The sequence below is a fragment of the Syzygium oleosum genome, unplaced genomic scaffold (assembly GCF_021117445.2).
Source record: "Syzygium oleosum isolate NSW1041296 unplaced genomic scaffold, Sole_v2.1 Sole_v2.14, whole genome shotgun sequence".
NCBI classification, from domain to species: Eukaryota; Viridiplantae; Streptophyta; class Magnoliopsida; order Myrtales; family Myrtaceae; genus Syzygium; species Syzygium oleosum.
Genome location: NW_026607498.1, coordinates 8,829,338 through 8,840,890, shown reverse-complemented (window position 1 = coordinate 8,840,890; position 11,553 = coordinate 8,829,338). Strand labels below are relative to the sequence as shown.

Below are 11,553 nucleotides of genomic sequence, written 5' to 3'. Positions count from 1 at the left end.
ATCGCCTAGGGATTCGTACACAGACAAGGTATACATTTAAAAGAAATAAATTCAAATTTATTCCTTTTAAAAAGGGGGCATATATTGACACCCAAAATTACCCCTGGTGGGAATGGGCCATTCACAAGTTACAGAAGATATAAAGTACGGCCCACATGGTAAAAATATGAGAAAGGTCGTAAGTCAGGCCCAGAGGCAGTTGTCGACAGGACACGTCATAAAGGTGTCGACAAGTTTAAAATCACGAGCTTTGCACGTGATGTCGACAAATTTAAACCTTGCACGTGACGTCGACGAATCCCAGATCACGAGCTTTACACGTGGCGTCGACAAAGTTCAAAATCGCGTGTTTTGCGCGAAATCATGGTAATATGAGATGAAAAATTTATTTACACGTGTCAAAAGGTAAAGACACGACCGTGGGCATCAAGAATGACAAGAAATAAAGTGACACGTGGAAGAAAATTAGCTACTACATGATGCTCAAGGAGCGTAAGCAATATCGATAAGTCAGGAAACAGTTAAAGCATGAAACGTAAGGAAGTGGAAAACGACTTTCAAGGAACGGTTGTCAAGCTGGTCTATAAATACTCAAGGACTTCCAACGTAGAAAAGACCCTTCTTCAACAACACAATACATCCTTTATTTAGCCTTTATCTTTAAGCACATTAGGAGTAGTATTAGATATAATCTTCAGATTCTGTGTCGTAGATTCAATTCCGACGAGGGTCTTTATCAGGTTCAGCATTGTTGATTAAATTCCAGTGTTGAGCCACTAGCTCAGTGTCGTCGATTAAATTCCGGCCCTGTGTTTGGAGTATAGCTGTTGATTAGATTCCAGCCGTATTTATTCAAGTTATGTCATTGATTAAATTCTGACGTACTTTGAAATTGTGTCGTCGATTAAATTCCGGCATAGCTTAATTTCAACATTTGCAAGTTGTCGTTTCATGGTTAGTATTGTCGAGTTCTACATCATATCGAGTCAGGGTGTAAGATCTACATCAGATTAATAAACGCATTTGACTTTCTATGTCCAAGCTTGATTCAAGACCCTAGTCTCCTCTAATAAAATCCGAAACACAGCGTTCGGTGAAAGATTTTTCGACGGAGTAACAAACCGGCGAAACAGTACGCATCAATTATTAGTAATTTAGTTGTCTAGAATAGTAATTTTCATACAAAATAACATTTAGCCTGTCACTCATAATCAACTCACAGACGTGATTAGTATGAAAAAGTAAGCATATGCCCATCAACGCAAATAGCAATTGTGTTATTTGATTTCTAAGTTGTCGTAATAGAAGATAAGTTTGAACTCTATCGGTAATTAGTAGCTTGTCCACATGGTTAGTGACTTTTGTCATGATAACTCAAAATTAAGTATTGATTTATCTATTTTGCGGAAAAGTTACTGATGAAAACCTTTCCAAGTATATGGATCGATAAGTAAATCGACAAATTTCAAGGTCCCAAACATTTGGGACAAGCCAAGCCACCTTCTATTTCTGCTTGAGATACTAGTCCTCTAACTGATAAGTAAATTTACTTTCCACTATACTGACGATTACTTGGCTATTTCATTGACTCCTCTACACTGACGGTTATATCAACTCGACCACTTTGACAATTACATCTTTGACGATTGCATCCAAGATTATCGACTTCACTAGTTGTCATTTATGTTCCCTCCACTTCTTTATCGGTTGCATCTAAGATTGTCAACCGAATACTTGGACATTTTCTAGTGTCAACATATGCCCCTTTTAAAAGAATTAAATGATTTATTGATCAGTCGACTAATATAAATTAGATAATCAAGGATTGTCATATGCCCCCTTATTGTCTACAAATTTAATTTTTTCCTTACAGAATTTTATTTTGGTTAGATTCATCATATAACTCATAGCTTTGTCCATCAAAGTCACGCTTTGTGTGAAGTCTTCATATGGTCATTTATTTATGTATTTAAGCATTTGCACATACCTTGATACTCTTGTTGCCAATTAAAAATAATCAGCAAAAATTTTGGCCTTTAATTCTTTCTCTTAAATTAAATTCCAATCCATTAAAGGCCAAATTTGTAAATTTGTTTTAAAAGAGTGAAATTAGGCGAATAGCGTCCAAAAGGTGATGGAGAATGGAAGTCCATGAAGAAGCCTTTGGAAATTTTGGAAAAGATTGAGTAGATGTGTGCAATTGACTAAATGAGAAATCGGAAAAAGAGAAAAGGACTTAGCTCTACTTCTATTGCAACGATCAGATAAGGAGCAGAGAATGAAGATCTGTAGCTTTTGAACTTCGATTACGACAGATCTGAAGAAGCTTCAATTGGATATAATGAGTTCAAGAACCATTGAAGGTGGAACCACCGCAAAGATTTGTCACTCTGTGGCGGTAGGAATTGATCCAGTGCTACTCCATAATGATGATGAAGTTGCAACGGCTAATATGGTGACGCAATGATAGTGCAAATTAGGTGACGACAAGCCTCAACGGAGAAGACAAAGTGGTCTCCAATTTCCACAGTGGAGGAAGCATAGTCGAGCCGAAGGGATCCAACTTTTCTTGAGATATCTCGTAATTGCCACCATAAACCGCCCACGAATATGTAATACTTGTTCTTCACCATCTCCAAGTCCTTGTTCAATTCCAACAGCAATGGTAGCAACAAAGTTCCAATTTGGGAATCCATAAGGCAATTATCCTTAAGATTGTTAAAAAAATATTAGATAATATGAAAATTAAGAATTGTTGGAAATCTATTGAAAAAGATGAGAAAATAAGATCAAATCATCTTAAGCGTGCAAGCACAGTCCTTAAGAATAATTTCACCCCTCAGAGTACAAAACTCGGCATAATAAGCTTTAACAGCTATCTTCTCAAGATACAATAGACCTTTTTCTTTATTCCGCACGTAAAAAGAAGGAACAGGAACAACATTTATACATAACTTAGCAAAGACAAGGAAAGATATGAGAAGAAAAGGAAAATTCTCTATTTATATTCGATGTATCTGAAAGGATTGTGGCTTGAATTTTAATTTTATATTCAAACAAAAGAGAGAGCCGTTAGGAAACCGTTATAAAACCAGTGGTAATTGTTAAAATGATGAACGTTATAAAGCTGTTATAAAATGGAGGGTTATGAAGTAATAAATAAACATTACAAAGTCGTTATAAAGCCATTATAAGATGATGGCTTCATGGCAGTCATAGCCATTACTTTAAATATTATTTCTAAACTGTTGAAATATCCAACACTCCAACAAACAGTATCAGAGCCAATGGTAGATTTGTAGGCCCCCAATGCTGTTTCGGTGTTTGGTGGATATTTCGATAAAGGAATCCAGTGACCAAAGCGGTTTCTAGGCTTTCTAGCGTAACAATGCAGGACCGATGGTAGACTTCATAGTTCAGTCTCAAGAAAGAGACAATGCATGAAGTTGGGCGTTGATAAAGATTCAAATTGAAAAATCTTGATGCAAAAGAATACTTGAATTAAAGAGGGAGCATATCTAACATTGAGTTCAGACGTGAGGGGAAGATTGTTGAGAAACACATATGAGTTGTGTTGGGAAAAGTCTCATATCGAATAATTGATATGGTGTGGAGCAATTAATATATCCAAGTTAACTCAAAACCCATTGGCTTACTCTTTTAAGTGAATATTTATCTAATTAGATACGTTGACGAGTTCAAACATGAACTCCCTCTTGGCAATCTCCTCAAGTAAAGATATTGGACTTATACTATGCGTTTCCAACAAATAATGGGCCCCATTTGTCAACCAGTGAATGCAGTGGCCTACCTCTGGCGTTGAAAGCTAAGCTTACCCAACTTTTTCGTCTCTCTATCTGTCTCAATTTAGAATTTTGAAATGAAGCAGTTATTGTTTACTGATTTTGAGACTATTTAACTACTTTCCTGTCCTACCATACGAGTTGACTATAAATCAAAATTAACTTCTTTTCATATGTGAGCCATATTCAAAATGATTTATCAAATTACCAGATTTTAGGTCAAGGCTAGTCAACTATTTGACAATATTGAAGTTGCTAAACAAACCCTAAGTCATCTTCTACCATGTCATGAGTTGCTTGATTACATTGCAGCGTGATTAAGAGATCAGGATCTACACTGCCATATGGAGGTTAATCATTGTGCCCTTTTACCAGCTAAAAGCCTAGTCTTGCAATAGAGCAGACTTTTTGTTTTGCGTATTAATCTGTTGGTGCGCAAATTAAATTTGGTACAGTGAAATGGATGATGTCGAAGAGTTCGCAGGTGACGAGCAAATAGTGCATGCTAATTCTGGTGAATTTCTGATGGTGAGAAAAATCTTTCTAGTTCCTCGTGATGAGACCGGAGATGGGTGGCTGCGCACCAACATTTTTCATTCCGCTTGCACGATTAAGGGGAAGGTATGTCAATTGATTATTGACTCTGGATGCTGTGAGAATATAATTTCTGAAAGGGCAGCGAACAAACTAAAGTTGGAGTTAAAGGCGCACCCCACACCTTACAAGATGTCGTGGATATCGAAAGGCACCGAGATAACCGTTTCCAAACGCTACCTTGTTAATCTATCCATTGGTTCTGTTTATTTCAACAAGATATGGTGCGATGTTCTACCGATGGATGCTAGTCATGTTATTCTTGGGCGACCATGGCAATTCGATAGGCGGACTACTCATGATGGTTATCGAAATACGTATTCTTTTGAATTTGGAGGGAAGAAGATTATATTAGCACCTAGTAAGGAGCCTTTAAAAACTCCCGTTGTCGAAAAGTCTTCATCTCCTACATTGCTTTCGATGAAGGATATAAAAGGTGCTTTAAAAGGGGTTCATGTTGTATATGTTTTACTTCACAAAGCAGGTGAAGTTGCTTCTTCTGATCGGGACACAAAGTTTCTCAGTCATTTTTTGCGACAATTGTGGAAGAATGTCGGTACTAAACTACAATATAGTACTGTGTTTCATCCCCAAACTGATGGGCAAACTGAAGTCGTCAATCGAACCTTGGGAAATCTATTGAGGACAATGGTTGATGAAAATCCTCGCTCTTGGGAGACACGATTGTCACATAGCGAATTTGCATATAATTGTGCTGTAAACCGTACGACTGGGTATAGTCCTTTCATGATCGTGTATGGACAACAGCCGAACACTGCTCTTGATCTTGCACCCATTCCTTTTGCTGAAAAGTCGAGTGGCAATGTTGAAGATATTGTTTCTCAAATGAGAGCTATTCATGAAGATGTGCGCCAAAGGTTAGAAAGCAAGACAGAGTTCTATAAAAAGGACGTAGATAAACAGCAGCGTGAAGTTGTCTCCGAACCAGGAGATTTTGTTTGGGCTTACTTGCCACCAGAGCGTCATCCTGTTGGAAGCTATAACAAACTTAGTGATCGAAAGCTTGGTCCTCTTGAAGTTCTTGAGCACATCAATCCCAATGCATATCGCTTAAGGCTTCCTTGTCATATGAAACACATGATGTTTTCAACGTTCGCCATTTAACACCTTATGCTGATGATTCCTCTGATGATGACATGAATTCGGGGACGAATTCTTTTAAAGAAGGGGAGGATGATGCAGGCCAGATTGATAATGCCGCCCGCATCGAAGACGAGCTCACTCGACCAAGGAGATCAGCCCGCATCCGAGCTCGACAAGTCGCTCGACCAGTCTTGAAGATATTGAAGGGACGCAATTCAAAGACCAAGAGTCTCATCCGCGAGTCCATGCCACAATAAAGTCCTTGTCTTTCCCTATACATTGGAAGCCTAAAAGATACTTTGGGATGATCAAGAAGACGTTGGGCATTTATCTAGTTTCTAGTTTCTAAGTTCTTTAATGTTTTATGCCTTCTAGGGTCTTTAATGCTATTTAGTCTCTTCATTTGCTTGAGTCTTTTCATTTGTTTTTCTTTGGCTATAAAAGACCATCTACTTTATGTATTCGACAGACGAATTTGATCAATGAAAATTTTGCATCAAGCAATTATCTTGAATCTTGAAGAGTTCATACCCCTGAAAACCTAGAAGAGTTTTCACTCCGTCCTTGAAGAGTCGTAGGTTTTCAAATCTGCATCCTTGAAGAGTTGCAGTCATCGATCTAGAAGAATCGGTGCCCTATACACTTCCTTGGAGGCCTGGAAGAGCAACCAACGAAGTTCTATCTTTTCTTTGTTCTGTCCATTTACATCCGTCCACTTCCACCCCAATTTCGTCCTTCCTATAGTGCTTATTTGAGAAAACTCAAAACAGAGAAATTGTTAATCCAGAAGTCTTTGTTCATTTGGATTTGGAATCAGGTCATTCCGATATGTATCGACGAAGTTACATCCATTTTCCCGAGTTTGCGCAGGACTGTAATTATTGTTCGTCCTGTTCCACGTGTGCAAGTCACTCTCTCGATCCTAACGTTCGAGTAGCCTACACCAGGCTGCATCAATGGAAGAATCCGAACATTCATGTTTGGGGTTAAGACAAAGGTCAACAACTAAACTAACTAATTAAACAATTCAAATTATAGTAACAATCGTCACGCGGGTACGGCCGGCATTGGCGGACCTCAACTAAGTATTATTTAACTTGAGATCAACGAAGATTATCTTATCATAATCAACGAAAACACGGAGTTAACTGTTCCCTTTGCCACGGTGACGAAAACTTAGAGTGCTCAAACATCCTGAACGTTTGAAAAGTCAATAAACTCAAGCTTTCTCCACCTGCGTTTGTCCGTTTGTACCTCCGGAGGTTTGCTTCAGCGTTGTGGTTGAGACCGCACAATAAATGAAGCTTCTAATTTTCGACAATATATAATTCCATTTCATATTAGAGAAAAAGGAATCCACGTATAAAATCACGTTCGTCTAGAACGTTAGAATTTTCAACATTGGGTGCTTTTGGCGTGTGGAGAGAGCATTTGGTCATAATAACTCGTCTTGGGTACGCGCCATAATCTATATAAAACCCACCTCCTCGATACAATCGATCCTCACAGCTTCTCCAAATTCGTTGAGAAAACACCCAGCTGAGATCACACAACAAGGAAGAAACAGAAAACTTCCATCAGTTCAGAAGAGACAATGTCGAAGGACAATGAATCGCTGCACTACATGGACGAGGAGGCGAAGCGCAAGAACAGGATGAAGTGGACGATCGGCATCATCGCCTTCATCATCTTACAGGTAGTCCAAGCCCTCTTCTTCGTCCTGGTCATCATGAAGTTCAAGTCCCCCAAGTTCAGGGTCGGCGAGTTCGACGTCCAAACCTTGAATGTCGGGACGCAGGCCTCGCCCTCGTTCGACATGAGCTTCATCGCTCCGATCCGGGTCAAGAACACCAACTGGGGTCCCTTCAAGTATGATGCTTCTACTGTTAGCTTCACCTATGGAGGCGTCCAAGTGGGACAAGCGATCATTCCCAAGAGCAAGGCCAACTTCAAGTCCACCAAGAAGATTGATGTGAGTGTGACATTGAGCTCTGCGAATTTGCCGAGCACATCGAATCTTGGGAACGAGTTGAGTTCGGGGATCATAACATTGAACAGCCAAGGCGAGCTCAAAGGGAAGGTGACGGTCATGTTCATGTTCAAGAAGACGAAGACCTCCCAAATGAATTGCACCATGGCCATTGATACATCAACCAAGGCAGTCCAGTCCTTGACATGTAAATGAGGATGCAAGAGCGTGTGATTCTTCGTTAGACGGCTTGTGCTTTGTCACAAACATTTTGTGGATTAGATAAGATTTGCAATTCTACCTATTCTTTTGTCATTTGTTATCACCTTCCTTATGTTGAAATTTCACGTACTTATTGTTGAATTGAGGATATGAGCCTCTTATTTTCTATTTCTTCTTAGCTTCCTGAACTCTTGGCTCGTTTTTTTCTATATAATGAGGAACGGGACCGGCCAAGCCACCTTCTATTAATACGATGACACGGAGCTCCTAACATTATAAGTAGGTGTGACTCCAGTCAAAAGATGTAAACATTCAACTAATAAACTTCGCCAGTTCTTTCCACTTAATTACCTCTTTCATATAAAAAGTTACGGACTATCTATTAAAAAGGTGAAAAAACTTTTCTCCATGGAAAATTACTAACCGATTCACTCGTGTTCAGTAACTCCTCAGTGTATTCGAGAACCCTTTTGTATAAAGAAAAGCAAGTAGCAATATATCAGGCAATTTTTGTTAGTCTTTTTCGGATGGTTAGTAAGCATTTGACCCTTAGGAAAGGTATGTACGCATCAATTATTAGTAATTTAGTTGTCTAGAATAGTAATTTTCGTACAAAATAACATTTAGCCTGTCACTCATAATCAACTCACAGACGTGATTAGTATTAAAAAGTAAGCATATGCCCATCAACGCAAATAGCAATTGTGTTATTTGATTTCTAAGTTATCGTAAGAGAAGATAAGTTTGAACTCTATCGGTAATTAGTAGCTTGTCCACATGGTTAGTGACTTTTGTCATGATAACTCAAAATTAAGTATTGATTTATCTGTTTTGTGGAAAAGTTGCTGATGAAAACCTTTCCAAGTATCTGGATCGATAAGTAAATCAACAAATTTAATGGTCCCAAACGTTTGGGACCAGCCAAGCCACCTTCTATTTCTGCTTGTGATACTAGTCCTCTAACTGAAGTAAATTTACTTTCCGATTACTTGACTGTTTCATCGGCTCCTCTACACTGGCGGTTATATCAACTCGACCACTTTGACAATTACATCTTTGACGATTGCATCCAAGATTATCGACTTCACTATTTGTCATTTATGTTCCCTCCACTTCTTTATCAGTTGCATCTAAGATTGTCAACCGAATACTTGGACATTTTCTAGGGTCAACATATGCCCCTTTTAAAAGAATTAAATGATTTATTGATTAGTCGACTAATATAAATTAGATAATCAAGGGTTGTCATATGCCCCCTTATCGTCTACAAATTTAATTTTTTCCTTACGGAATTTTATTTTGGTCAGATTCATCATATAACTCATAGCTTTTTCCATTGAAGTCACGCTTTGTGTGAAGTCTTCATATGGTCATTTATTTATGTATTTAAGCATTTGCACATACCTTGATACTCTTGTTGCCAATAAAAAATAATCAGCAAAAATTTTGGCCTTTAATTCTTTCACTTAAATTAAATTTCAATCCATTAAAGGCCAAATTTGTAAATTTGTTTTAAAAGAGTGAAATTAGGCGAATAGCGTCCAAAAGGTGATGGAAAATGGAAGTCGATGAAGAAGCCTTTGGAAATTCTGGAAAAGACTGAGTAGATCAGTGCAATTGACTAAATGAGAAATCGGAAATAGAGAAGAGAGAAAGAGAAAGGACTTAGCTCTAATTCTATAGCAATGATCAGATAAGGAGCAGAGAATGAAGATCTGTAGTTTGATTGAACTTCGATTACGACAGATCTAAAGAAGCTTCAACCGGATATAATGAGTTCAAGAACCATTGAAGATGGAACCGCCGCAGAGATTTGTCACTCTATGGCGGTAGGAGTTGATCCAGTGCTACTCCATAATGATGATGAAGTTGCAACGGCTAATATGGTGACGCAATGATAGTGCAAATTAGGTGACGACAAGCCTAAACGAAGAAGACAAAGTGGTCTCCAATTTCCACAGAGGAGGAAGCATAGTCGAGCCGAAGGGATCCAACTTTTCTTGAGATATCTCGTAATTGCCACCATAAACCGCCCACGAATATGTAATACTTGTTCTTCACCATCTCCAAGTCTTTGTTCAATTCCAACAGCAGTGGTAGCAACAGAGTTCCAATTTGAGAATCCATAAGGCAATTATCCTTAAGATTGTTAAAAAAATATTAACTAATATGAAAATTAAGAATTGTTGGAAATCTATTGAAAAAGATGAGAAAATAAGATCAAATCATCTTAAGCGTGCAAGCACGGTCCTTAACAATAATTTCGCCCCTCAGAATACAAAACTCGGCACAATAAGTTTTAACAGCTATCCTCTCAGGATACAATAGACCTTTTTCTTTATTCCACACAGAATAAAAGAAGGAACGAGAACAACATTTATATATAACTTAGCAAAGACAAGAAAGATATGAGAAGAAAAGGAAAATTTTCTTTTATATTCGGTATATCTGAAAGGATTGTGGTTTGAATTTTAATTTTATATTCAAACAAAAGAGAGAGCCGTTAAAAAACCGTTATAAAACAAGTGGTAATTGTTAAAATGATGAACGTTATAAAGCTGTTATAAAATGGAGGGTTATGAAGAAATAAATGAACATTACAAAGCCGTTATAGAGCCATTATATGATGATGGCTTCATGGCGGTCATAGCCATTACTTTAAATATTATTTCTAAACTGTTGAAATATCCAACACTCCAACAAACAGTATCAGAGCCAATGGTAGATTTGTAGGCCCCCAATCTGTTTCGGTGTTTGGTGGATATTTCGATAAAGGAATCCAGTGACCAAAGCGGTTTCTAGGCTTTCTAGCGTAACAATGCAGGGCCGATGGCAGACTTCATAGTTCAGTCTCAAGAAAGAGACGAGGAATGAAGTTGGGCATTGATAAAGATTCAAATTGAAAAATCTTGATGCAGAAGAATACTTGAATTAAAGAGGGAGCATATCTAACACTGAGTTCAGACGTGAGGGGAAGATTATTGAGAAACACATATGAGTTGTGTTGGAAAAAGTCTCATATCGAATAATTGATGTGGTGCGGAGCAATTAATATATCAAAATTAACTCATAACCCATTGGCTTAAGCTTTTGAGTGAATATTTATCCAATTAGATACGTTGACGAGTTCAAACATGAACTCCCTCTTGGCGATCTCCTTAAGTGAAGATATTGGACTTATACCATGCGCTTCCAACAAATAATGGGCCCCATTTGTCAACCAGTGAATGCAGTGGCCTACCTCTGGCGTTGAAAGCTAAGCTTACCAAATATTTTCGTCTCTCTATCTATCTCAATTTAGAATTTTGAAATGAAGTTGTTATTGTTTACTGATTTTGAGACTATTTAACTACTTTCCCGTCCTGCCATACGAGTTGATTATAAATCAAAATTAACTTATTTTCATATGTGAGCCATATTCAAAATGATTTATCAAATTACCAGATTTTAGGTCAAGGCTAGTCAACTATTTGACAATATTGAAGTTGCTAAACAAACCCTCAGTCATCTTCTACCATGTCATGAGTTGCTTGATTACATTGCAGCGTGATTAAGAGATCAGGATCTACACTGCCATATGGAGGTTAATCATCGTGCCCTTTTACCAGCTAAAAACCTAGTCTTGCAATAGAGCAGACTTTTTGTTTTGCGTATTAATCTGTTGGTGCGCAAATTAAATTTGGAACAGTGAAATGGAAGAATCCGAACATTCATGTTTGGGGCTAAGACAAAGGTCAACAACTAAACTAACTAATTAAACAATTCAAATTATAGTAACAATCGTCACGCGGGTACGGCCGGCATTGGCGGACCTCAACTAAGTATTATTTAACTTGAGATCAACGAAGATTATCTTATCAT

The 11,553-nt window shown here is 37.9% G+C and overlaps 1 protein-coding gene across 1 annotated transcript; it reads left to right on the top strand.

The window, feature by feature from the left end:
- Positions 1-6,988: 6,988 nt before the first annotated feature.
- Positions 6,989-7,860, top strand: LOC130139840 (uncharacterized). Its single transcript, XM_056317600.1, has one exon. The coding sequence runs from the start codon at positions 7,096-7,098 to the stop codon at positions 7,684-7,686; it is 591 nt and encodes a 196-aa protein (XP_056173575.1). The 5' UTR covers positions 6,989-7,095; the 3' UTR covers positions 7,687-7,860.
- Positions 7,861-11,553: the final 3,693 nt, after the last annotated feature.